The sequence below is a fragment of the Perca fluviatilis genome, chromosome 1 (assembly GCF_010015445.1).
Source record: "Perca fluviatilis chromosome 1, GENO_Pfluv_1.0, whole genome shotgun sequence".
NCBI classification, from domain to species: Eukaryota; Metazoa; Chordata; class Actinopteri; order Perciformes; family Percidae; genus Perca; species Perca fluviatilis.
Window position 1 is genome coordinate 7,554,032 of NC_053112.1, and position 27,998 is coordinate 7,582,029.

The 27,998-nt window shown below is 41.2% G+C and overlaps 1 protein-coding gene and 2 non-coding genes across 4 annotated transcripts; all 3 read right to left on the bottom strand.

Moving 5' to 3' along the window:
• xpo1a (exportin 1 (CRM1 homolog, yeast) a) lies at positions 1-27,993 on the bottom strand. 2 transcript variants are annotated; one of them, XM_039815533.1, is made up of 25 exons: positions 27,344-27,993; positions 25,143-25,275; positions 23,945-24,046; positions 21,994-22,066; positions 21,816-21,877; positions 21,683-21,727; positions 20,696-20,877; positions 19,899-19,947; positions 19,673-19,792; positions 17,621-17,749; positions 14,866-15,024; positions 12,961-13,143; positions 12,622-12,760; positions 11,443-11,624; positions 11,039-11,195; positions 10,048-10,211; positions 9,022-9,156; positions 8,696-8,879; positions 8,338-8,444; positions 6,630-6,824; positions 6,341-6,509; positions 5,235-5,369; positions 4,258-4,417; positions 3,333-3,429; positions 1-936 (listed from the first exon to the last, which is right to left on the bottom strand). In XM_039815533.1, exons 2-25 carry the CDS (start codon positions 25,266-25,268, stop codon positions 790-792), a joined length of 3,201 nt encoding a protein of 1,066 aa, XP_039671467.1. In that variant the 5' UTR covers positions 25,269-25,275; positions 27,344-27,993; the 3' UTR covers positions 1-789. The 2 variants fall into 2 exon arrangements, with proteins under 2 accessions (XP_039671467.1, XP_039671478.1); XM_039815544.1 differs by lacking the exon at positions 27,344-27,993 and adding an exon at positions 27,082-27,181.
• On the bottom strand, positions 3,736-3,867 carry LOC120569612. The gene has a single exon (XR_005640913.1). It is a non-coding gene; the product is annotated as a small nucleolar RNA SNORA47 (small nucleolar RNA).
• Positions 18,290-18,426, bottom strand: LOC120569585. The gene has a single exon (XR_005640903.1). It is a non-coding gene; the product is annotated as a small nucleolar RNA SNORA16B/SNORA16A family (small nucleolar RNA).
• Positions 27,994-27,998: the final 5 nt, after the last annotated feature.

The following is a 27,998-nucleotide window of genomic DNA, read 5'->3' on the forward strand; positions in this document are numbered from 1 at the left end:
TTTTTTTTTTTTGTAAAAATAGCCAACTTTATATTCTCAGAGTACTAAGACAGCTTTACAAACAGGATGATATGCACACAGCCTTCCTTCTCATCCAAACGCAGAGCGGTCCAACTGAAGGTCCGGCTCCATCACAGAGCCAGAGTTAAAAAAAAAAAAAAAAGCAAACGATACACACACTGACAAACCATAGCAGGACAACAAAGGAAGTACATGTCGACCCCCTTGAGCATCACATTCGTCCGGCGCCATGCACATGGCACTTCAGAAACCAGAGCAGTCCGTCAACTAGCCATCGCAAGTGTTTTCAACATTATATATATATATATTTACATATTAACAAATAGGAGAGGAGAGGTGAACTGAGGGGGTGCAGAGAGATTAAAAAGAATTCTTTCAACTTCATGCATGTGTATAAGAACCGTATGGCCAGACAAAGCTTTTAATTAGCAAAAGAATTAACAAAAGATGGCATGTTACACAAAAAAATAATAAATCGTATAAAATAAGTTCGTAGGGGGGAAAAAGAAGAAGAAGAAGAATCCGCGCCAGGGTGGAGGGAGGTCAGGCTGGGCGATTCTCATTTACATATTGACATTGATTTTGGTCGACTTACAACCTAGTGCTGGGGTCTTTCCTCTGGCCCCTCATTCTCTTTTCAAACACACACACACACACACACTTGCACACAAACACACTTGAAAAGAAAATGTATCAACAGGAAGCGTCCTTGCTCTCTCTTGACCCTTTCCCTCCTTCAGAGCCGTTTTGTACGCCGCTGTTCGCCCTTCAGTCGCACATCTCCTCCGGCAGCTCGTGCGGGTTGAGGATGCCCGGCACCGACATCTGCAGCTTGTGTTTCTCCTCCTGGGCTTGGCGCAGAGACGTCTCCCTCTCCTCCAGGAACAAGTCAGTCGTGTCCTCGCCGGCAAACTCCTGCAGGACCACACAAGCAGAGGCTCAGCGGCGCCAAGGTTCTAACCAACCAGCTGAAAACTTTCCCCCCGGAAGAAGACCTGCGCTGCTCAGACTTTCCAAAGTCTCTCCCGTCAGAAGTTCAAATAATCGGAGTTCTGACCTAGTTTGTAGCGTTCAAAGCTTCCTTCCCATTCGATTAGAATATATTATGTTACAAACATTAACAAGTAGTGTCTAAAATGTCGTTTTATATATATTTTAAATGCGCGATAACTAGGGCTGTCAATCGATTAAAAAAAATTAACTAATTAATTGCACAGTTTGCTGTAATTAATCGCGATTAATCGCCATTTTAAATTGAGACTGAAGCTTGTCATAATGGATATTTAAATGCTAAATCACTGAACTTTGCAAATATGAAGAAAAAACAAACAAGGAAAGGTTCTGCTAAGTTCAGAATGTTTAATATCTTTCAGAACAACAGCAGCAACAATTTGGCTTATTTAGTCCTGCTGAAGGCTGCTGGAAACGGCTAGAAACGGTCCGACTTGAGAGCAGATTTTTTTTCATCTCCAACGAGCCTATGTTCATTCGGCGGCAGGGCAGTCGGGACAATGAGGTGACTAGTCTCAAAATCTGACGAAAATCTTCTAAACTGACCTTTGTTGAGCTTAAATGAAGACAGATTCAGCAACTGCACGGCCTATTTCTCGCTTAAAATGTTTTCAGAAACACGTTTCGGTTAACTATTTTAGTACGATATGAGATCGTATTCTGAACGGCCGCCATGACAGTCTGGCTTTGAATTTAACGAGAAAACAAACCCATGTGACACGTTCGTCCAATCAGCTGCCGGTTTTCATTACTTGGGCAACAATACAGAGTGGCGCCGCCTGCTGCTAATTAGACGTCTTACGTTTCTCAGCCGCCACATGAAGTAAACAAACACAGCTGCGTTAATTTCTTTAATTTTTTTTAACGAGTTAAATATTAAAAAATGAACGCGTTCATTTTGACAGCCCTAGTGATAACACTTGATCCATGGTGAAACGTTTCGTCTCACTATACACAATGTATATGGTTGAAATGACAATAAAACTTTACTAGTGATGTCGCGGAGCTTATAAAAAGTGTGTAATATCCCCAAAGAGTTGGCACTTGTTTGTGTTGACTTTGGGTCAAATTGACCCGTTTTCAATTTTTGTTTTGAATCAGAAAATATGGGATGTCAAAATAAGCGCTGAAAATGTGTAGAAGAAAGATTTTACAACTTAAAACGTTGGAAAAAGCAAAAACAAAACGTCAAAAACATTGAAAAAATTCAAGGTTGACGGAGTATTGGCACCTTCTGAAGACAACACAAGGGTTAAAGGAAGCGTTCTACTAGCTGTCGTTACTTTGATCTAAGCCCAGAAACATGGTTTACATTTGGACAGGAGCTCCGGTCAGACAACTAGTTACAATTCTCTCACACACAATATTCAAGCACAGTGCATGAAAAACGTTACGTACCACAGATACTAAGCTATGCCCTCTTTTACATATTATATAATAATAATAATAATAATAATAATAATAATAATAATAAGTGTCTGGGTCCAAGTAAAAGTGACTCCATCAGTGTTGGGAAATCAGAAATGGTCTAAGGCTCTACTGGGATGACCAAAAACCACTTAGCCCCTTGTGTTGTCTTCTCGTCGACTGTGCAACTTTTTTTTTTTTCCTTCAACGTTGTGGTCATCTTTTTCGACACTTCTGTCGCTTTTCCCCAAAGTTTTTTTGTCACTTCTTACCGATGTTTTTGTCACACTTTTCCTGCGCTTTTTGTCCCCCAAGTTATTTCCGACATTTTTGTCACTCTTTAACGTTCTTTTATCACTTTTTTCCCCCTCCAAATGTTATAAAATTGAATAAAACACCCACATTCAACGAAAGTACTGAGCTGATCTTGTATTTGACTTGTGACTAGTAATGGTTGTATGGAACCAACCATTATTTTTTGACAATTTGGTTGAAAGAAACCCAAATTTCTGATATAGAAACATTTTGAATATGAGTCAAATTTGACCCGAGGACAACAGGAAGGTTAAAGCTGCCAACTTTTCAAAAATGAAAGCACAAGTTCCACCTTGAATGAGCTTCAACGGCCTGTTTTAACTAGCCACCGATGTAAAAGTAGAAATGTGACTGATCACACTGGACTTTACGGTGAACGAGAGGCAGCAGACTCTCGTTTCTGGGTGGAGTGTGTGGCTGAGCTACAACTCATCCTAAAACTTTACGAGCTCTTCTGTGATCAGTCTTTTTTTTGTGGGTTGTCAAACGTCTGAATGAAACTGTCAGTTAGATTCAACACCACATCCTCCCCCGGGTCTGTTTTTTCAGATGCAGGTGTTTTTCCTCTGGACACCCACCTTGATCTGCACGAGGAAGTCCCTCAGGTGCTCCTTGAAGGCCGGGATGTCCTGGTTCAGACTGAACAGACCCGTTACAAACACCTTCACCTGGGCACTGAAGACAAGAAACTCAAATCAGCCAACGTCATTACATTCTTCCCTCGTATCTGATGTACTAATGCTTCATGTAGGCATTTCTCCTTCGGAAACTCCCAAAGGAGGAGCGACGACTTGCTAGCCTGGGAACCAGACCGATCTGTGAGCTCAGGTTTCATTTGCTCTGACAGGTTTTGTTTAGTTGTTTTTTTTGAAGACAAAACCAGAAAAGTCTAAATTAGTAAATTAGTACCATCCACAAATTCACACTGGCTTTTTTTTGGTTAGCATTTAAAGTTCCCTCCCACAGTCTTCCCACACATTTGTTTTGTTCACAAAAACACTACAAATCAGCTCATGACAAAGATGCTCAATTGAGTGGTTTGTGTGTTACTCTTGGAGGTTATAACCAGTTGTAACAGCACAGCACAAGCTGCTCAACCTTCTCAGTCCTCCGTGCTCTGACTGATTTTGAGGCGGCCAGGCCCTCGGCAGACCCATCCCAACCGCTTTAAGTCGATGACTGACAGATGAGCGTCAAAGTGTGCTCCGCAAGAAGATTTTCTAGAATCTGAAGATGGGAGTTTCAAAGTGCTGACTCACTTTTAGGTTTCATGAGATACGCCTAAGCTGCAGCCTTCAATCAAAATGTGTCATTCCCAGTGCATTCTGGTCTACTGAAGCTCCCCCGGCTGTGCTGAAAATATCTCAAGTATAACATTTCACTTTAATTTCCACGTTTGTCTAAAACCTCTTCCACAGAAAAAGTGCGGAATACGTGGCAAACGTTAACCACAAGACACAACAGCTCGCGTCATCCCAGTGTGGTTCTCGATAGCCTACTTACTCTTGCAGATGGGGGAAGGCCGTCTTCAGCAGGTTGGCGATGTACTCCTGGACGTGCGCCTGGTTGTTGGCCGGATTGGCGGCGCTAAGAGCAACGCTGACCTTCCCTTCTTCCACCAGGTTAAACATGTAGGCCAAGATGGTGGCGTGCATGGTCAGCCCTGCGGACAGGAAGCAAGCAGTCAACATGATTATTTAGGTGTCGAGTATGTTAATAAAAGAGCTGTTAAAACCTCCCAGAGTAACTTCTAACATTACATTTTACTTTACATATTTATAAAGTAATGAATGAACTTAGGGGGCTTTCACACCTGCCTTATTTAGTTTGGTTAAATCGCAATCGGATGCGCGTCTTCAGCAGACCAAAACAATCATACCGAGACCTCGCTTTCAAACGAACTCTGGAGCATTTTGTTTTTAGTAAGAACGTGATCCGACCTCGACCGGCACCAGCTACTGTACGTGTACTCCCCAAGTCTGAGCTAACGTCAGGCGTGCTTTGCGATCTGCGACGCGGCAGAGCAGCAGACTGAAGCAGCTTGCAGGTTTCTCTCACAGAAGCGGACTGCGGTCACGCTCGCCGTCACTCGCATTTCCGTGGTCAAACCAGGCGCCGCTACAGCTCGAGACAGACACCGGCACAGCAGAGCGACGCCTCGCTGCGAGTGTCTGACTATTTAAATGAAACGAGCTGGTTTGACCGTGGAGATGCCGGAAATATGCACAAGTCCAGAACACAAATGAAATAAAACTGAACCCAAGGGGAAAAAGTTTACAAACTCAACAACTGATTCGGACCAACGCAAACCAACTATAGGTGTGAAAACGCCATTAAGTTGCCCCATCTTTAGTCTTAAATTATAATTGGGGCAAATACGTGCAAATGTTCTATGAAAACAAAACAGAACATTGAATAGTTTGAGTTTTGGAACTCTAAACAAGGCCCCAGCTGCCGTCACATCAGTGCCTTTACTGTACCTGCAGTGTGCGAGGTATCGGTGACCACGGAGAAGATGTGTTGTAGGATGTCACAGAAGTACGTCTGGTAGAAGCTCTGCGCTGCGGCCTCCTCTCCGGATACGTTCTGCAGGAGAGTGTACAGGATCTGGAGACCTGCAGGAGGGACACCGAGACGCTCAGGAGACCAGCAGAGATGTGAGAAACAGCCACTGCTTCCAAACGTCCGCGCTGCTCGGACACATTAGCCCAACTTGTATTTCGTAGTTGACTCAATTCTGTCTCAACTAAGATTTCAGAATTAAAAATGTGTGAGTGATAAGAGCGTGAGTATTGGCACCTTTTGAAAGATGTATTGCCTGCAGTCCAGTGAAAACACAAGCTCAAAAGGATTTTAACAACTTGCTGCTGTGTTTTTAACATTCGTTACAATGTAATTACTAATAATCTTGTGTTATTATGACTTATTGTCATTAGTCAGTGACCTCTCCAATCTTAAGGAGTTAGTATTTTGTTTGTAGACAGCGAGAAGATGTTTACCAAACTGAAACATGTTCCATCTGCAACTTGAGTGTGTACTTTTTGTCTTTCGGCTTCATAATTAGTCTCGTAGGCTGAGTCACAGCTTGACCCAGTGAACCTGCACAACCAGACAGTTACAGCAGCTCCATTTTAAATGACGGCTCCCACCCCTTAAGTAGTGGGTTTCAGCCTCTTCCTTGTCCAGATGCTATACAACTTTTTTTTTTTTTTTGTCGTTTAGTGACTATTGGAGCCTTGATAACTTGTATAATGTCTGTTTATTGTCTGTGTTGTCTACTGCAAACCAAATCCACCTACGGGTACAAATAAAGTAACCTCAACCAGATTAAAAGGCACAGCTTACATTTACACATATACATCAAAATGAAGCTGTGTTTTAAGTTTAAATTTGTTTCAAGTGTTTTTAGTCCGTTTTCTTTTGACTTATTACAGGTTCCAACTTGCAATATCTCCTATTCGTTAAATAATTTGGCTGGCGGGGTGAAAAAAAAACATTTAAAAAAATAAATTTTCAAGCCTTTTCAAGACCATTCTGAATTTAATAACTATTCTGTATATGCGTTTGAGTTGATGCCAGTTCAGACCTGTGTCGGCGACATTCCTCATCGTGTGCTTGAAGGCCCAGATGATGGAGTCCAGGATGAGTTTGAACTGGGCCGGGGCGATTGACAGGAAGGCTGGAAAGCACTGGGACGTGGCGGCTTGAAGGAGGTAGAAGAAATGGGTTCTGTGTTCGGGGAATTCCTCAAAGTCCTGAAGGCACAGGAGGAAAACAACGACGAGTTTAAAGTCCGTAAAACCTTGAAACTCTAATATCAAATGTGTATTGTTATCCGAGAGTATCCTGTGTGAGACTAAATGACACAAACCGACCTTGTTGATCATGTTCAAAGTGCACTCGAAGACCGCATCAAAGATCTTGGGGATTTCTCCCGTGATGTGGACTCCCAGCTTGTTGACGATGGTTGCCATGGTGCTGAGGACCTCGGGCTCCCGAGCAGCCGGTACGTTCCTCTGATAGTCGATGAGCACCGCCTCCAGCAGGGGGGGCACAAAGTTCTCTGCCACCTGGAGAACAAAACATGACAATGTTGACAGACTGACCGTGAGCTTCAGAGTTTCAAATGGACTTTGGAACAGCACCAGCCTAATTTCCATGACCGTACCATTAACTATTTTTTGGTCAGAAAGAGTAGACGTTAGGGGTGCGGACGAGACACCCAGCTCACGAGACACAAGATTGGGTTCACGAGATCGAGACTTCAACACTATTTTACAGAAATCTTCAATGAAGAAATAAGACTGGAAAAATAGTCCTTAATTCAATCAAAAGTCACAAAATGAAAACCGAGCACGGAAAGGTTTCGCCACAAACCCAAATGACTGGCTTCTCTCCTGTATAACTAACAGTTACACCGTTACTTGTTCCATACGTACTGTATGGTGTAGAGCGCTTCTTCCCTCTCAGAACTAGGGGCTGCACAATTAATCGCATATTATCGGAATCATTTTATAGACTTGTGCAATATCCAAATCTCAGGGAGGGGGGGACGCAATATTTCTTAAAGGCAAAATATGTTGTCAAACCATTCTGAAGTAAGTATTGTGGTGCTGCAGAGACATCCCAGCCTTCAAATCGTATCCTACAGACTAAAGAATTAACACTATATAATCTTTTTTTTTTTTTTGTCAAATGAAAATGAGAATTATGATACAAAAATGATCATTCCCTCCAATATCGTGAATCAAATCGCAATCAAAATGGCAATATAATCGCAATTATTGATTTTCCTCATCTCGTGCAGCCCTACAGAGAACCAAGGTTACAACATAACCAAGCGTTTCCCGGCAGTAGTTGAGACCGTTGACACCAAATGTTTTGTACTTGAACTTGTCATTGCACTAGACGGAGAGAAATTAAGCTTATTTTTACGATTGTTTCACATCGATTATGTTCTAAAGCACAAATAAATTACCATCAAACACTCAACAGATGCTCTTTTCTCCTCCTCTGCATTTTATTAATTGCAGCAGTAAAACAAGGAAGTAGGCTACTCTAGTATCAATGACCATTGATACTAGAGACCATTGATACTTATGACCATTATAGGACAAACGGAGAACATTTCTCTCGGTTTAATATCATTAAAAGTAAAGTTAGTTTTTCTGTCCACTTCCCGGCTCATTTTAACAGACAGCGCCACAGTGAACTGCACTCTGATATATAAAATTTGACTTTAACATGATTTAGTCTAAATAAAACCTAAGTTTACAAGCTGGTCCCAGTTAGGGTTACAGTGCAGGTCATAGAACTGAAAACATATGTTTAATTTGAGCTTTTAATTATAAACATTATGGCCGTTGCTTTTAAGAAGAAACTGGGCAAGATTCCATAATAGTTAGTAGTTTTCCATTTACCGGAGCAGCAACGCTGCATGAATACAGAGGATGCTTTGTGTGCGACTAAACTAATAAAAATGAAAGTCATTACAACACAGATTTAAGTATAACATACATTTTAAAAAACACTCTTCCATTACAGAATCAACTAGGAAGAATAAAAAAAAACAGTCTGGCTCACCATCTGAGGGTCGTTGGAGCGGCTGACCCAGCCAGAGATCAGCTTCAATGTCTCTCTCTTTACTGTCCTCATACTCCTGATCAGAGGCTGTTTGGTCACCATCTCACCTGTATGAAAGAAAAAGTTATATTAACCTGCAATAACTGATTTTATTTGGCTAATCTGAGGCAGGGGAAACAAGTTGTGAACACAACATCAACATATCTTCATCCCTTAGATTGATTTAGTGAACTTGTTCGCTCTTTTTTTGTCTCAACAAACTCTTTTGGCGTCCCATAACTTGTTTGTTTTGATTGAGAGACCCCTAGTGGCAGAAAATGAAACACTGTAACACGCACACACGCACAAACTAACTAACCGTTGGTCTGGACAGCCGAGGAGATGTTTTCACTCAGACACTTGTAGACGTTGAGCATGTCCAGATAGATTCGTCCCAGCTGAACAACAAAGGGATGACCGACAGCTTTACAGGCTCTGACATTTGTCTTTAGGATGCTGCCCAGCTGACGCACCGTCTCCGCGTCCTTCAGGATGTCCACGTTCTGCAGCGGAGAGCCCACAATTTAGCACAAGACGCAATTTTTAACAATAGTTGGCTACATGTAGGCATCAAATGACAACGTTTGAGGCACTAAAAAGACACATCAATGGATTCTAATCGAGCAGTCGTCCTGCTGTTCTCACCTTGGTGGCCTGCTGGATGATGCTGTCCCACACCTGGTTAGGCAGCAGCATGTACTTCTCTATGAGAAGCTCCTGAACCGCCTGGTCCGTCTGAGCTCCAATCATGTAGCCAACGGCCTCGTAAAACGTATGGACCTGCAGAGACGAGGAGCAGAGTTTTAGGTTTTCCTTTTTATCATCACAATTATTTCTATATTACATTTAATACAGATTTCAGGTATGTTGGGGGTTAAAGTGATGTAACTTTACAGGGGTTATGCATGTTCTTAAAAGGTACACTTTCTCCCATCTAGCGGTAAAATTGTATTTTGCATTCAAACAAACAGCGCTCTCTAGCGCCTCGCTTTTTCAAATGCGCGTTGCAACTACGGTAGCCGTTAGGTACCAAGAAGCTATGACAACATGTCTTCCTTCTCCTGTGGCTCGGCATAAGTACGATCCTCTATTATGAACTAAAGGGCAGTGCAGGCTTTCAGATTTGATCTCCTTCTCCGTTTCAGCTGGTTTCAGTCACGTGACTCCGGCTCTGAATGAAAACACGTTGTGGATTGGCTAGACAGGTCGGCTAGTGCTCTATGTCCCTCTCAGCCATTAGAGTTTCTCAAAATGGCAGAACGACATGGAAGCGTCCTTGAACTTGCCCGTCCAATATAAAACACAGATAAGAAATTCTTCGCTTACGGAGGAGAAGTCAGATCATTGGCAGAGGTCATTTTACACCAATGAGGACATATTTAACATACTTTAAAAACACTACACAGTGGACCTTTAATTACCAGTTTGACTGTAAAAACCCAAACCTGGTTGTTGGGCTAGGAGACACGCCTCCTCCCAGTCCTCTACTGAGATGTCTATTTACGAGCGGCAGAGTTTATACAACTCTATCAAAGAAACACGTGACTGCCAAATGTCACCTATGTCATCCGAAAAAGTCTCAAATAATTGTGTTTAAAAAAAAAAAAATGAAAGACTAATGACAACTAAAACTGTGCCATTGCAGACAGAATGGCCAGAGAAAGGACCGACCTGCTGTGGCTGCAGGTCACAGATGATGGTGTTGATATTGTTGAGGATCTCGTCGATGAAGGGCATCACCTCGCCCACCTGGACCTGGACAAAATGACGCCGGCACTTCTGGGCGATCTTGATGAAGGTGTCGCACGCCATGTCCTGCACGCCATCGTGGGTCTCTGTGTGACGAAGAGGAAGATTAAACACCGAAACATCACATAAGCATTACTTACAATTCAAGTAACAATGACACCTTAAGTCCAGCTCAGACCAAAGACTTAACACGAGGACAGAGAGCGAGATACTTGCTACAGTTGCATTTCTAATAGTGATGAATTGGTGAAAACGTTTTTATTTCTCTGGTTCACGGCTTTGTTCTAACACTGATCCCTCTCTACGTCTACGTTGCTAGACCAGTGTTTCTCAAATGGGGGTACGTGTCCCCCTAGGGGTACGCGACATTTTTACAAGGCTGTAGTTACTTCTGTCTTCGCTTTTTTTTAAGTTTGTCACCTTTTTTTGAAGGTTTTCTCACTTGTTTTTTTTTCTACAAAGTTTTTGTCACTTATTTGAATTTGTTGTCACTTTTGTCGCCCTAGTGTCACCTTCCTTCTTTCTACTGTGTCTTGTTCAAAGTTTTTATTACTATTTGCGACCTATTCTTGCCTTACTTCCTTCTACCGTCTTTTTACGGTAGTTAAAGACTGTTTGTCGTTTAGTTTTTTTACGTTTTTTGAAGCCTTTTTTCATCAGCATCCAGGTCCAAGGCTGTTTAGTAAATCTATCGTTGACATCGCTGTATTCTTCGTTTGTGTGGTGTTGCGAATATTTAGTTTGAACCGGGTTTTAAGAAAATACTAATTCTGTGTCTAAACATAATCACACATCACAGTGGTGTAACCAGATTCAAATTTGAGAAGTAATAAGTTTCAAGAAAGATGCATTTAATGCTTCAAAAAGCAGTGTATTGGGTCTGTTGTGTGCAGAGGATTTGGTCTTTTCTTACCGTGCATGAACTCAAACAGCTTGTTGACGACAGTCTTGAGGAACTTCCAGTGGGCTCGGAGGAAGCGAGGATACTGGCCCACGATGTACATGATGTTAGACGCTATGATGGCCTTGTTGTCCTTCCCTCTTTTCTGCTCACACAGGCCAAGCAGGTCCTGAGTACATAACACACACAATCCACAAACGTTCAACACACACCCTAACTGCCCCGTCTATAACTGGTTGGGAGAAATGTATCGTTACAAAGAAAACAATTAGAATTGATTGAAAGAAATGCTTCTGTCACGCAGTCCAGCTGCAAGTCTCACTCACCAGTGTCAATGCAACATGGCTAACTAATTTCTGCCTGTAGAGGGATGCTGCTTAATGCCGATATAATATAATATCGTCTGTGTGTCCCACCTTGATGACGGTGACCAGGAACCTCTTCTCGTCCTCTTCGTGCATCGCCCCGCTGATGGAGCCGATGGCCCAGCAGAGCATGTTCAGGTTCCTCCACGACCACTCGGTGCCATTCACCTGGCTGTGGAGCTTCTCCGTCATGATGCGTTCAGTGTCGGCGTAGTCCAGATGGGTCAGATACACTGTAGACACAGAGAGAGAGAGAGAGAGAGAGAGAGAGGAGTCATGGTGGGTATGTTTCCATGCAACAACGGCTAAGTTCTATGTTAACATGATTCTAACTGTCTTAGCTGCCATTAAAAAAACGGTGTAAAAGAAAATGCAGATGGTCCCTGGGGAAGCACGGATACAGGAGAATATGGTACAGCCTGACTGAGGAAAAAAACAAAAACTGAAACACACATTAGCGCTAGCTTTACAGTCAAAACATGGCAGCTTAGTGCTAGACGCATGTGCAATATATTTTTATTTAACCTTTATTTAACCAGGTTAGTCTCATTGAGATATAAAATCTCTTTTTCAAGAGAAACCTGGCCAAGATAGCAGAACAAGTTTGTTACATATAAAAACAATTTACAAATCAATATTGACTGTGGGTGAGAGGGAAGTTGACCGCTGGAAGTCAAAAAACATTTTGGCGCTGGCGTTTTTATTTTTGCGAAAACCTCTTTGGGTGCGCCAAAAATTCCTCTATGCAGGAAAAACAATTAGTCGCGAGCTGCGTGAAGATTTCTGACTGGTTCAGGCAGCACATCAACACCGTGCATTGCGCGGAACGAAGCTGCAGGTGGGAAACTCTGGTCGAGTGTGTGCACGCACGTTTCTTTCACCTCTCGGGGACCTTTCGTGTGTGTCGTCGAGATAGTTTAATAAGAACCGTATGTACGTTCTTTTGTGGTTTTGAAGTTTCTTTTCGTTCATTTCAACAAAGATTTGTTGTTCACAATAAAGCATTATCAGGAAAAGGATAATGGACGCATGGATAGTGAGTTTACTGCGTCCTTTTGGATTTGAATGGGTCCAGAGACGCAGGACGCGTACCTAGCAACATCACTGTATGAGTTAAAATGGAACCAAGCACACCTAAAAAAAAAAAAAGCACACCTACATTCATAGAAAGAACTGGTATCTCTGAAAACCGAGCTACGTATTTATCACCACAGACGTGTACTAACTTACCGAGAGTCTCCCTCATATTCTTGTAAAGGTTAATGGCGTCTGTGTCCTTCATGAACTCCCTGACCACCTCGCCCTGGTCGTTCTCCACCACCAGCACCTCCTCTGGTTTGGCCATGCGGCTCACCATCAGCAAACGCACCTGCAAGACAAGGAGGAGGAATAAGTTGGATGTGAGCGTCTGAGACAGCGGACCGATCTTCCTCATGCGAAGCACGTTTAAGTACACAAGTGTTATTGCACTTTGGCTGACAGGCCTACTACCAGACTATAGGGGTAAAAGTTGTCTGTTAGGGTCATCATGTGTGAATATCTGAGTGTGTGATGGCTGACAGGCCGTACCTGGGAGAGTACAGGCAGGTACAGGTGTCTGCGTGGCGGGACGTCGGAAAGCAGCGGGGTGCTGGAGGTGGAGAAAGGACTCTCCCTGTAGAGCTCCGCTGCCAGGTGGTTCCAGTACTCCAGACAGATCTTAAAGATCTCCGTCTCCTCTACCTCCGACACCAGCAGCATGTAGTGCAGGGCCTGGGGGGCAGAGTGTGGTCACGTCAGGTCACATTAGTCAGTCTCGCTAAACGCTAAGAGAACAAACCATTTACTTCTTTTGTTCCAAAGAGGATTATCCAGATAAGATCCCTGATGTTTGTCTGGGTCTCCTGCTGTAGCGGTGACACCAGACTTAATGCGACGGAAGAACTTTATAACACCAGTGCTAAATATCTGGGTTAAGGCAAGGCAACTTTATTTCTATAGCACAATTCAGCAGCAATGCGATTCAAAGTGCTTTACACAAGACATAAAAACAGTTAAAAATATCATACAAATTGGTAACAGATGAAGAAACAGTTATATAATAAAATAAATGAATAAAAAAAATAAAATTTAAATACAAAAATGAATTAAGAAAAGGCAGCGTTAAAAAGAAAGGTCTTCAGCCTTGATTTAAAAGAGCTGAGATTAGGAGCCGACCTACAGTTTTGCGGTAGTTTGTTCCAGATGTAGGGACCATAGAAGCTGAACGCAGCTTCCCCCTTTTTTGTTCCGACTCTGGGTATGGCGAGCAGGCCCGTCCCTGATGATCTCAAGGATCTCAACGGCTCATAGTGTAGTAGCAGATTTGAAAGGTAAATTGGTCCTAAACCGTTTAGTGACTTATAAACTAACATGAGTATTTTGAAATCTATTCTTTGATGCACAGGAAGCCAGTGTAAGGACTTCAGAACTGGAGTGATGTGATCTATTTTTTTGGTGTTGGTAAGGACTCGTTAAACACAAATAACTGCTTGTATGTCATGGCACAGTATACATTTAGAAAGTTTCTTACACAAGTGTGTTTTCCAGAAGGTCGCTGAATGAGCAGACTTCACAATTGTAATTCATTCTTTAAGCTCTGCCCTGTTTGTCTTCACTGACAAAAGCGGATTAAAAGTGCTGTCTTTAAATAAATATTGTTATCATTTATCTTATTCACATGAGTAATTATTTCAACATTCACTTCTAGTATAGATAGGTTTACAGTTAAAATACACCCAGTTTTGCACTATCACTGTATCTAAACAGAAGACTCCACTATTTATATTGTTTACGACTTACAGAAAGACTCAACTGTTTTTTTCCCACATTCTTGTACTCAATAGAAAATATTTGCCCAGCTTTGTCTGTGTAAGTACATTGAAAGCCATGCAAAATAAACAGTCAAATTCCTTGTATGTGCACACACACAGTTGGCACATAAAGCAGATTCTGAGAACAACTTAACATTGAACAGTCTCCATGCACATCCGTTTGTTTACGTTTTTATTTTTGCTTCTCGGCCACATCTGGGAACATAAGGAATCCGACCGATAACTGAACAGTCGTTTCTTTAATAAACTGCTATACAGAGTGTCTTTCTGCATTCTGGTTTTCTGCTCTCAACATCTCAGCCTCCTCCTGAAACAATTATGTCTAAGTAAGTACTTCTACAAGTGGACAAAACAGCCACAGGAAAGGCGGCCCTTCCCACCGTAATCGGTCCCAAATGTATGTCATTACAAACGTGTAATCAGGACAACACAGGCAAGGAAAGACAGGAGCGAGAGGGGCAGGAAAACCAGTCAGGGGGAGGTTTCTTTTCAACAACTCGAAAGCAGTGGCGGAAATGCCTAAAAGCCTCCAGTTTGTTTACTCAACCAGACACCAACAATCGTTTAAGTTCACCTGTGTCCACGTGATAAACCAAACTCAATTTGAAGAGTCCGCCCTTACCTCCATGAGGGTCTCTCGCAGGTTGGATCTCTTCTCGACGAGCTGGCCGTGTTCTTTGAGGAAGGTGCAGAGGAACAGGCTGAGGTTCTGGATGAAGTTCTGCTCGTCGTCCTTCCCGTTGGCGTAGGCCACTCGGATGTTAGTGTTCAAAGGAAGCATCTGACCAGACGACAAAAACATTAAATCAAAAAAACACACTCACCTTTATTTATTTATACTATATATCGTCTCACTTGATTTGACATAATTGCATCCAGGGTGCGTTTTGTTTTGAGGACGTTGCATTTACTGTAAATAGGCTTAGTCTTAAACCACCATGAGACCACCCAAGAAAACAATTTAATGTCAAACTAGATCTAAAAACTAACAAAGAAACCACGCAAACACTATCACATGAGGGAAAACACTGAGGAGGGGTTAAAGGCTTTAGAAAAGCTGGTAAGTAAAACATGAGTTAAGATTCATTTTAGTCAAAATACAGTTTGCAGTGGCCGGGTTGGCTCAGTGGGTAGAGCAGGCGCACGTGTATGGAGGTGTATGCCTGGACGCAGAAGGTCAAGGGTTCGAGTCCGACCTGTGACGATTCCCCCCCTCTCTCTCCCCTTTCATATCTAGCTGTTCAAAATACAGTTTGCAAAGTCAAGAATGAACTTTAACACTCACTCAAGATCTGAAGCATTTTAACTTCAGAATGATGCTTCTTTTAAGCAGGTGTGTATACACACACATGTATATTTACTTATTGTTAACAGTCCTCAAGATCATTGTTGTCCAACCTGGAGGCTGGGATCTCTCTAATGGGTTTGACAACAAAAAGTGTGATTTTTCTGACTTATAAAAAAAAACAAAATATATATATATATATATATATACACACATTTCTTGTGATGTACTGGATAGATTTGCCTTTTCTGGTCACAAAAAAACCTATTCAAATTGGATTCAACAATCTGAGAAGTGTAGAGGAGAAAATCTTTGGTAGAACCATCACCTGACATTTAAGGGGGTCCCAAATTGTGTTTTCTTTCCATTTTATTTTTACATTTCAGTGTTCTTTTATAAAGCACCTTAGTGCTTTTTGTTTGTACATCACTTTGGTCAGCGTGAGCTGTGTTTAGATGTGCCGAAGACATAAACTTTAGTTACTTACAAATGAAAAAGCTCCTGCTCTAGATATTAATATGAGTTAACGTGATGACTCTTCATTGGTAACAGCTGTTATCAGGGAGCTTTTTAGACCCGACAGCCACACTCACTCCTCTATGGTAAATCTTGTGCAGCGGGATTATTTCCCTCTTCCCCTGTCATGATGCCAGCGGCTGCAGGCAGGTGGAGCTGTTGACGTCCACCTGGTGTTTACATGCTGATGGTTAAATACGCGGAGACCATTTGGTTAGGATTCGTTTAAAGAAAGACAAGTCAGCAGGGTATTTAATTCAAGGCTTAGTTCAGCTGTTTGATGAGAAATTTAAATAACTGGTGCCTACTGATGCCTGATCTGTAATATTACCCTGAACAGAGTCTCAGAGGAGCCAAATCAGCTCAAATCTTTAAAAAGCAACTTGTTTCCTTTGGCTTTTTCATATTTGTATCACTTGATATTGTGCATTTGTTGGGGCTGAAAGGATTAATTTATTAGTTGGCAACTGAAATGAATTGGCAACTATTTTAATAATCCATTAAATCGGTTTTTGCAGCTTGTTAAATGTGAATATTGTTCTAGTGTCTTCTCTCTTCTGTGACAGTGAGCTGAATAGCTTTTGAGTTGTGGACAAAACAAGACATTTGAGGACGTTGTCTTGGGCTTTTGGGAAACACTGATCCACATTTTTCACCATTTTCTGACATTTTAGAGACTAAACGAATCGATTCATCCAGAAAAAAAATAAAAAATAATGAAAATAATCCTCAGTTGCAGCCCTAGCATTTGTGCATTTCTTCTTCCTTACTTCATGTAAAGAACTCATGTTTTGAAAGGTGCGACATACATAAAGTTTACTAGCTTTCTACAGCAGAATTTCAGCCTGTGTGTCAAACTTACAAGGGCTTTCAATGATTTTCTGGTTGTCTGTGGAGTCTGGTAAAAATATTCTTCATTCAGGAACCCATTAGTTAATATGACAGGCGATCTGTAAAAGCATACTCTCTAAAGGTGTTAGAGAAACTGTTTGGGTACATACAGTAAGCTTTCCCTCTGTGCTGCCTGAGGAAGTTCCCAAACCCTTGCTGTGAATGTATGTTTCTCTGACAGACAAACACGCAACATATTAAACCGTACAACGAGTTCGCCTCGTGCTTGTCGTTTTTGGAATTTGGCCCTGCAGCTTTCGACTATGTTGTCCCATCAGAAGTGTTGACATCACACGCTCACTCTTATTTGTGTCTACTTGTGATAACAGTGAACAAACAGAAAACTGCTTACACTGTCTGACAATGTAGTGTGTGTGGGTGTGTGTGCAACAAAAGGCTGACAGCAAGTCTGAGAGTTTGTGCTGCCTGTGTGTGTGTGTGTGTGTGTGTGTGTGTGTGTGTGTGTGTGTGTGTGTGTGTGTGTGTGTGTGTGTAGCAAAGTAAAGTGTGTGTTTAATAACAGAGTGGGCACATGTATGTGTGCTTGTGTGTAATTATTCTGAGTGCAATTAAGTTAAGCACCATTTAAAAGAGTGTGTGTGTGTGTGTGTGTGTGTGTGTGTGTGTGTGTGTGTGTGTGTGTGTGTGTGTGTGTGTGTGTGTGTGTGTGTGTGTGTGTGTGTACCTGTTTGAGCTGGCACATGGTGAGGGTAAAAAGGTTGACAAACTGCTCCTCGTACTGGTTGACGCTCACTCCGCCGATCTCCGTCAAACATTTTAACGTCACGTTGCGAAACATGGGCACGTTCAAGAACTGAAACACAGGAATAAAACAGGTCAGTGCTGACTAAATTAGGACTGCATCTAAAATATAAAACTTTCATTATCAATTAATCCGGTTTTTTTCTTCCCTTAAAACCGATTAATGGCCTGGTCTATGAATTGTTAGAAACTAACAAAAATATTCATCACAATTTCCCAGAGCATTCAGTTGAGGATGACATCAAACAGAGAAAAGACAGCAAATCCTTAAATATCAGAGGCTGAAACCAGTCAACGTTCTTCACTCGACAAACGTTCAATCAATTATCAACATTTTGGCAATCAGCGAATGCTCCCCGGCCAAGTTGCTGAGGCAACAAGGTGTCAAAAAAACGGTGAGTGTTCCCCTCTTTGTCACGCTCCTGCAGGATGAAGCAATTCAAGAGCTCTTTTATCAGAAGACGCACTGATAGGAGGTGACCACCCAAACAAAACCTACTCAATATAGAAAATGTTTATTCTAAAAACAACGATGACACAGAGCAGCGGTTTATTAAGCACCAAATCCTATTAGGTTTGTTTCTTTCAGTCTAAATGTCCTTCCCCTTAATGTTGCTGGAGCAGTCATTGTTAAACTGAACAGCGACCGTCGGTGAAAGTTTTCATCTCAGCTTCCTGTTGACCGTTCACTGCTACAGGAGAGCACGAACGGCTTCGATAGGAGCCGTATTTATAATGTTACTCAGAACTTATTAACCCTAATCTTGATTTAAAGGGCTCATATTCTGCTCATTTTCAGGTTCATAATTGTATTTAGAGGTTGTAGCAGAATCGGTTTATGTGGTTTAATTTTCAGAAAACACCATATTTTTGTTGTACTGCACATTGCTGCAGCTCCTCTTCTCACCCTGTGTGCTGAGCTCTCTGTTTTAGCAACAGAGTGAGACATCTCACTTCTGTTCCATCTTTGTTGTGAGTCGTACATGCTCAGTAGCTAGGTAAGGACTACTAGCCAGTCAGAAGCAGAGTATGAGTGCCCTGACAGTACCTAGGTAAGGACTACTAGCCAGTCAGAAGCAGAGTATGAGGGCGTGCCCTGACAGTACCTAGGTAAGGACTACTAGCCAGTCAGAAGCAGAGTATGAGGGCGTGCCCTGACAGTACCTAGGTAAGGACTACTAGCCAGTCAGAAGCAGAGTATGAGGGCGTGCCCTGACAGTACCTAGGTAAGGACTACTAGCCAGTCAGAAGCAGAGTATGAGGGCGTGCCCTGACAGTACCTAGGTAAGGACTACTAGCCAGTCAGAAGCAGAGTATGAGGGCGTGCCCTGACAGTACCTAGGTAAGGACTACTAGCCAGTCAGAAGCAGAGTATGAGGGCGTGCCCTGACAGTACCTAGGTAAGGACTACTACAACAGAGCTGTTTGGAGCAGTTGGTGAACAGTGTTTTCTGTTGGAGATGGTAAGTCCCTTTGGGGGTGGACTTTGGGCTTTTTCACTTTGTAAACATATTACATGCATCATAAAGATATATAACATAATAAAGGAAAGGGAAAAAGCAAAGGGAAAGAACAAACAAACTAAATCCATAGGAATATCCAATCCATGAAAACGATCAGCCTCAAAAGCTCTACTTCATTTACATATTCTGGGCATTTCTAAGGAGAAAAATCAAAACAAAATATGGTATATCAATGCTAATAGTTTTTTCATTTCATGTTTAAAGGATCTGTCCCTCTTCGGCTCAGAAGAGCTCTCAATGTGCAGCCGTCAGTGTATGTGAACTTCACACACCAACTTGCCCCGCCTTATTTATCTTATGTTCATAAATGTAGTTCTTACTCTGTGTGTACCGTGTGATTTTACTTATTTGTGAGCGACATCAAAGACAAATTTCCACAACTCGGATTGGACCGATAATACAAATGCTTCACCTAACGTTTTGATTCACTGGATGAAGATCGGCTGCTTTACCTTGTAGACCAGAGTGCTGATGAGCTTGGTCTCGAAGATGTAACCTAAAGGAATCCAATTCAGGAAGCGGAGGAGAGTCTCCAGCGTGGCGTGGACCAGCGGGGCATTCTGGGAGTTTTCCTACTCAGAAGAAGTGGAAGAAGGTAGATATGAGAATATATTGTGATAGTTATTAAAACACCCCATGTTGAGAATCTTTTTGGATCGAGAGTCAGCCTCGTCTCACCATCACAAACTGGCACAGCTGGAATATTTGGGAGAACTCGTTGCACATGCTGAAAGACAAAGAGCAGAAAGAGTAGATCTCATCAGTGATGGTAGCAGGTAGGTAATCGTGAACTGGGCAGACACTGTGGGGATTAAAACTGATTTTAACCCTTAAAATTGGTTCCCTGCTAAAGATTTTTTAAGAGGAATTTGACCAAGTTCCCCCTAAACAAGCAGTCTTTTGACGCTCAGTTTGAGGGTGTTGAGACACCGGATTAACAGCTCATACGATCTCAATGATCTGGCTGAAAGAGGTTACTACTACTAAGCTATTAAAAGAGCCTAATAATCAATAGCATGATTTTATAAATTCATCTTTAGGATTAACTGTATCTGTGGATGGTTACATTACCTACAGGCCAGTAAGCCTTTCATCAGTGGGGATTTATATTTGCTAATAATATGTTAGATTCATGTTAAGACTTTTTAAATTTAATTTGTGTAACTTTCACAAATTAACAATAATTTGGAGGACCCCGTGCATTGACTCTGAGGACCCCCTAGTGGTCCCGGACGCCCTGTTGAAGATCCCTGATCTAGGCAAAAACAAGTACCAAATCGGGACTCTATATCGGCGGATATTTAAAAAAAATAAAAATAAATCGGATGACATAAACTGGTCTGACATCCCTAAAATGAACCACTTTTGATCCATTTTTCCAGCAGAAGCAGAGGACAGAACAGACAATTAAGCCACGACCAAACTGTAGCAACAACTCTTAACGTCACATAAGTCCGAGTACTTTTATTGGTTACCTGTCTTTGAGGTGCTTGGCCTTCACCTGGGTCATCTGGCCACTGGAGAAGTCAAAAACCTCCTCGCTGAGCAGTTTGAGGATGATCATGTTGTTCTGACAGAGGCTCTCGCTGGTCCGACTCGCGCCCACGATATCACTGATGAAGGTGGGCCAGTGTTTGGGCCATTCTTGCTTCAGGATCTAAACCAGTCCAGAGAAGACGATGTGTGTCATCACATCATGTCAGCAGTGTCCGAAATCAACACTCACAAAGCACCAAATGCGGGCACATTTTCTGTTTCGGGAGTTCATCTCAGAGAGCTATCCGCCACACGGCAGGTAAATGTTTTCACCAAAATGGTTAATGTTTTTCAGTCTTCATTTTGGTGAAGCCAAATCATCGTTTTCAGTCAGTTTTCAGTCAATGAAAACGGAGGATAAACCAGCAGAAACCCCAACCAGAAAGTTTTGTGATGTTGCAAAGAAATCGCTTTAATAAAAAAGTTAATATTCTGTCCGGTAAAAAGAGACTGTGGATTTATTCATCTACCTGTCAACATGGCCGGTGAGTCAAAAAGTTAATATCGGACACCGCATGTCAGTCATCTCAGCGTATCAAACAATTAGGGCTGTCCTCGACTAAAGAAATTCTTAGTCGACTAACACTTATACGATTTTGTTGACTAATCGATTAGTTGATTTAATTGACAGAGCTGTGCGCTTTGAGAGGTGGTTAAGACTAGAAAAGCACAATATAAATGTAGTTAATTAACCATCTGTAAAACTGAGTTTCTCCACAATTAATCCTGCAAAAGCACCACTTTAAATCTTGTGTTTACCATAAATGTGTTCATAAGTTTCTTGGAAATGAGTAATTAAGCACGAATAAGCATAAAAAATGACTTATCAACTAAAGAAATCTTAGTGGACTAAGACCAAAACGACCGATGAGTCGACTAATCGACTAAGAGGGAGCAGCCCTACAAACAATCCCATGTGTGTTTACCTGTACAAGGATCATGTTGAGTTTTGATATGTAGACTCCCTCTTTCTGCAAATGAAGATCAAAACAGTGACATCAGTATCGAGCAGCACGGTTCAATTACAAAGTGCCAGATCTTTCGTTAAAGTAACTTCACCTCCATGTTTGTGGGATCAGAAGACGTCTTGATGATCAACCCAACAACATACTTCTTGATGCCTGAAAATATATCCAAGAGTTCATAATGACGACACGCGAAAACCTTATTTCCCTGACAAGCAGCATAGAGACCGAAACATCTTCACAATGTGATTGTTTAATGTCATTAAACTTACCTTCACACTGATTTCTGGGGAGAATCTTCCAGCGTGTTTTGATGACTGTCTCCAGAATCTGCAGTGCATAATACTGAGAGAAAATATGAGATGTATATTAGAGACATATTCTTTACATCAAGAGCTAATTACCAACAAACGCCAACCACAATACAGTATTTGCACCTGGTGATGTTATACATGAACATGAATGATGTCCCACGGACTGAAGGTATAGACCGTACACACTGAAAAACATGGGCAAGCATGTTCGTGCATGCAGATACTAAATATAGTATAAACTAGGGGTGCACGATTCAGAAAATGTCACGATTCAATACAGATTTTTAGGCTCAAGATTCGATTCAAAATAGATTTTCGATTCAAAAAAAAAAAATATATATATATATTCACGGGCGCCCGGATAGCTCAGTTGGTAAAGAAGACGCCCATGGTGGTGGGGACGGCACAGTGGATATGACACATGCCTTTGGTGTGGGAGACCTGGGTTCGATTCCCACTGCAATACATCAGTGTGTCCCTGAGCAAGGCACTGAACCACATTTGCTCCAGAGGCGTGCAGCCTCTGACATATGTATTAATAAGTCGCTTTGTATAAAAGCTTCAGCTAAATGACATGTAATGTAACATATAGCGGTTTACTCCTCAACCCACGGGCCATGGGTTCGACTCCGACCTGCAGCCCTTTGCTCCATGTCATTCCTCTCTCTCTCTCCTTTCATGTCTTCTGCTGTCCTATTCAAATTAAGGCTGAAAATGCCCAAAAAACATCTTAAAAATAAAAAAAAAACTATCAGGGAAGAACTGTGGATAGTCAGCATTAGCATTGAAAGCCATCATAACAGAACAAATAAAACAAAGTGATGCCAAGAAAAATTCTAAAACTTTCAATGGAAAAATCAACATTTTGACAGCACTGGCCACTGATGATCATATCCTCACAATAACAAATACCTCACGCAAAAGATGCATCAAATATGGAAATAGGGATTGTTGAGGTACTGCAATGTGTAAGGCTTGAAAAGATCAGGTATTCTTTAAAGGCTTTTTAGGCTACAACATTTTTTGTCACATACAGCAAACATCTCCTCACTATCTGCTAGCTGCCTGTCCCACGGTCTCTGTAGACAGCCTAGGGTCCACACACGCCAACAAAAACAAACTGGTCCAACCTGGACCATGCACACATACACAAACCGTGTTCCAGTGTTCAGCCAATAACGGACAAGAAGGATTTTGGGAGGGGAGGGTGGGGGTAGTGAGCTGAAGCACAGAAGGGAGGGGACGGGATGAGGAGGAAGGAGGAGCGAGTTAGTCTCCGTTTTGTTTGAAAATACTTTGAAACATCAACAAGAAGTAACGTCACCCAACATCTCTTAGAGCACCTTTAAGAGGCTCCCTTAAGACTTGCCGCAAAATCTGGCATCCCTTTTTAGCCCACGTCAACACATTAGACATCAATGAAGAAACTGACCAATCTTAACTGAGCCCTGAGCTAATACCCTCCCTCCCATTCTGTCCGTGTGTGTGTGTGTCCAAGTATGAGTGCTGGGCTTTTGTTTTCTTTTTTGTGGGTGGGCTATAGGGACCTAAAGACAGGTGTGTGGAAGGTCCAGTATATGGGTTTGAAGCTCCTTTTGTTATCACTTATCTGGACAACACTTTGTTTATGCAAATGTCCCTAACTTGGGGGAAGAAAAAAAAAAGGAAATAATATCCCAGATAACCACAGATTTCAACACTGTAAACTTCCGTTAGCTGGAGAAAATCCAATAAGTAGAAGAGTTAAAGCTCCAACCTCTCTGGCCCTGAAAGCCTTGGCCTGATGTGGATAAACTGATAAACATCAGCTCACATTATTACATTTGCCCCGAGAGACGAGCAGCGGATATGAGTTCATAGCTTTTCTCTGCTACAACATCAGCTATAGCTGCGTCATTTATGTACGTACTTTAGTTTTCATGTTCTGAGAGAACTCCAGGATGGTGTCGACCCTCGTCCAGGCGTCTGGATGGTCCTTCAGGTTGGTGAGGACTTCCTGGGCCACTCGTTGCTGCAAGACAGTCCAGGTTTTAAAAGATCAACTTCAGGAATATTTCCCTACGTTTACACATCATATTTGACCTGACCTCCCCTAATAGCTGCGTGGTTTAAGCTCAGAATAGGGCTTTGCCATTAATCCAATCTTTTAAATCGTGTCACAAAAACAGAATAATTAAGAAAAAAACGATTATTTTGCACATTACGTTTTGCAAGTAAATTCTCATTTTGTCTTGTATTCTGAATGAGAAAACAAACAGGAAAAGTATTTAGGGAAATTTTCACAGTTCTAGGTGTTTTCTACTGTTGATTTGTTCAACCATTTCACAACATCTTCCCAGAAGTCAATGAGTAATCGTGTTTAATAATCGTGATTTAAATAGTGACCAAAATAATCTTGATGATGATTCTTTACATAATCAAGCCGCCCTCGCTTAGAATAGAGAGAATCCCATCTAAGGCTGAAACTAACTATTACTTTCTGGATGAATGGATGAGTTGTTTGGTCTCTAAGATGTCAGAAAATGGTGAAAATGTGGATCAGTGTTTCCCAAAAGCCCAAAATGACGTCCTCAAATGTCTTGTTTTGTCCACAACTCAAATATATTGAGTGTACTGTACCAGAGGAGAGAAGAAACTAGAACAATATTCACATTTAACATGAGGACATCAGAGAAATCTTAAACTTTGCAGTTCTACTCGCATCCAGACACGAGACGTGGGAGTAGAGCTGGGCAATATATCATTATTATATCGATATCGTGATAGGAGACTAGATATCGACTTAGATTTTGGATATCGTAACATGGCATAAATGTCTTTTCCTGGTTTTAAAGGCTGCATTACAGTAAAATGATGTCATTTTCTGAACTTACCAGACTGTTCTAGCTGTTCTATTATTCACCTTTACCCACTTAGTCATTAAATCCACATTACTGATGATTATTTTTCAAAAACCTCATTGTGTAAATATTTTGTGAAAGCACCAATAGTCAACACTACAATATCGTTGCGGTATCGATATCGAGGTATTTGGTCAAAAATATATTATAAATTTTCTCCATATCGCCCAGCCCTACGTGGGGGCCCACAGTGGAGCTGCTCTTCACCTGGGATCCAATGTCGTGGTACATGGAGTTGACAACATTGTCCAACAGGTTGATGTCCAGTTTCTGACTGAAGTCAAGCAGCTGTCTGGCTGGGTGATCGGCCAACATCGTCATTTCTGCTGGCATAGAGCTTCTGAGGGGAGGAGAAATGATATAAACTTCAAATCACAGCAGAACCTGGGAATAGTAACAAAAGGTATGACAGATATGTAAACAACTTCTGTTTTATATCTATGGGTAATGACGGACACACACACAACACACACACACACACACACACACACACACACACACACACACACACACACATATCTACAGGTAGAAATTATAGAACACCGTTAAGAACTAAAGCTTTAAGTATTACTTACACAGACAGAGATATTTTACCACTATTTTTTAACACTACACCATTATATGTATGTCTTGGATTGTCATTTTTTTAATCGCACCTTTTGTCTTTTTACACATATTTAATAAGAATTTTTTAAAGGGGAACATGCGAGCTAAGCTTTTCACTGCCAACGACTGCTTCCCTGTAATTGTTGCGCATATGACGACAAATCACTTGAAACTACATATTTCATTAACATATTAAACACTGTATTACAAACTAGGGAAGTCAAACATGACATGTAATCAGTGGTGGAGAGTAACTAAGTACATTTACTCAAGGACTGTTGTTTTTCAGAGGGAAATGGTACATTTCAGGAGGGAGACATTTTACTTTTTACTTCACATTTAATTTGACAGCTGTAGTTACTTTTCGGGTCAAGACTGAACATTTAAAAGGATTTGATCAGTTAAAAAATAAAAATGGGATTCTTATCAAATTAAACTACATAAAAGTATATGAAGTTGTTACAATTAGTCCTACTTGACAACATTAAATTGCTGCTTACTTAAATGCATCAATATTAGTGGGGTAATTTTGCACAGGAAATACTTATAATTTTGATACTTTTATTATTTTTTATAATATTACGCATCTAAACTTTTACTTTAATACAATTTTGAATTCATTTTTCTACTGTATTACTACTTTTACTTGATTAAAATATCTTCCATCGATGCTTTTAAAAGGGTGCATTAATATTTGGAAAGGTGTGCCAAAACCAGAAGTGTAAGTTGATACAATTAACTTAGGTATTGCAGTCCAGGTTCGCTTTCCTTTTACGCTTTATAAGCAGTTAGTCAGAAACAAGTTATTCTTGTTCAGAGAAAAGCTTCAGTCAGCACTCCTGGTCCGATTCTGAAACCCATATAATCAGAATCATAAATGTGTAAAAGATGAAACAAACCTGTGCTACAAAGATTCAAACTGGATATTGATTGTATGGGTTACTTCTGTGTACTGGAAGATAGTATTTCCATATATTTCATTGTACACACACACACACACACACAGAATGTTCTGGATGGTACAAAAGAAACCTAACATAATTGTTTAACTAAACATGTTTGATGTAATGCTATATTTCATTCAAGACAAGATTGAAAATAACATGCTGTATATCATACAACTATTATTTTATGGAAAATTCAATATTCATAAGAAAACAAAAAGGTCAAAAAGGCCAACTTCCTGAAGTTTTTAAATGTTTAGCAATACAGCAATTTCTTATCTGTTAATAACATTAACGATGTTTTATGGTCTTGTCTTTTCTTCTGTCTATGTATCTGTTTGTACCTCTGCATATGCACTTGTGTACAATAAAGAGTGAAAACAAAAAGAAAAATGTGTACAATAGTGACAAAAAATGTAGAAAAAAAACCCAAACATTTTTAAACGTGAAGTGAATAAATAAAAACAATAAAATAAAAACAAAACAAATAAAAATAAAGTGTAAAAGAGTCAAAACAGAGCGGAAAAAGTGTAACGTTGCAATAAAAGTGAGAAAAATGTAATAAAAACATTAAAAATATGGAACAACGCCCCCACCTGGCTAACTTGGCGCTTTTAGAGCCGCATTCACCACAACCCGACTGATAGACTCGTTAAACGACTGTTGAATTAAAATGCGTTGGGAAACAGATCGTGGATATCACGCCAGTCCCTCGGCTACAATGCGATACTGAACACCATGTGCTACCGTTGGTTATGTAGTGCAAAACACCCCCCCCCCATCACGTTTGAAACTGACGGATGCTAACGTTAGCACATGCTGGGTAAGTTAGCTTCATGTTGATCGGGCTCAACTTACCTAGTGGTGTCTTGTCCGCCCGTCCGAAAACAAGTAATGGTTAACCAATGCGACTTGTGGTTTAAGACTGGAATATTAATCCTCTTAAAGCAAAGAAACACTGTGTAACGTTATCTCATGGCACACGTTTAGCTAGCCTGCGCCTAGCTAACCTTCGATAGCAACAAGCTAACGCTAGCTAGCTTCCCTGGATGACACCAACTGCGCTGATTTAAAAATGCCGTTACGTTGGATACTTATCGATTCTTGGCGATGTATTAAAAGCTTTCCGCAGCTTATTTCTTTCTTGTCTTCAGCCAGTCTGAAACATATCTTTCTTTGGCTAGCAGTGATTACAGCCGACTCCCAAGGCAGGCTAATAGCAACTTAGCGTGCTAATGGAAAAGTCAATGATGATTCAAGTCTGCTGGCTAATAGTAAGCTAACTAAGCTAACAACACAGATTCACGGAATCACACTTTGAGCGGTATTCCGGGTCATAATCACGAAGTAAAAATAGTTTTTATTTCTGGCTCTATTCGCACACACTGTTGGAGAGCAGAGATGTTTTAATGCGTGCAAGTGTGCTCTTCCTCTAAGCTCATGCTTCCAACCACGGACCGGTTGAAACCGGTTGAGACCGGGATATTCATTCTCGGTGTTTCGGCCCGTCGCG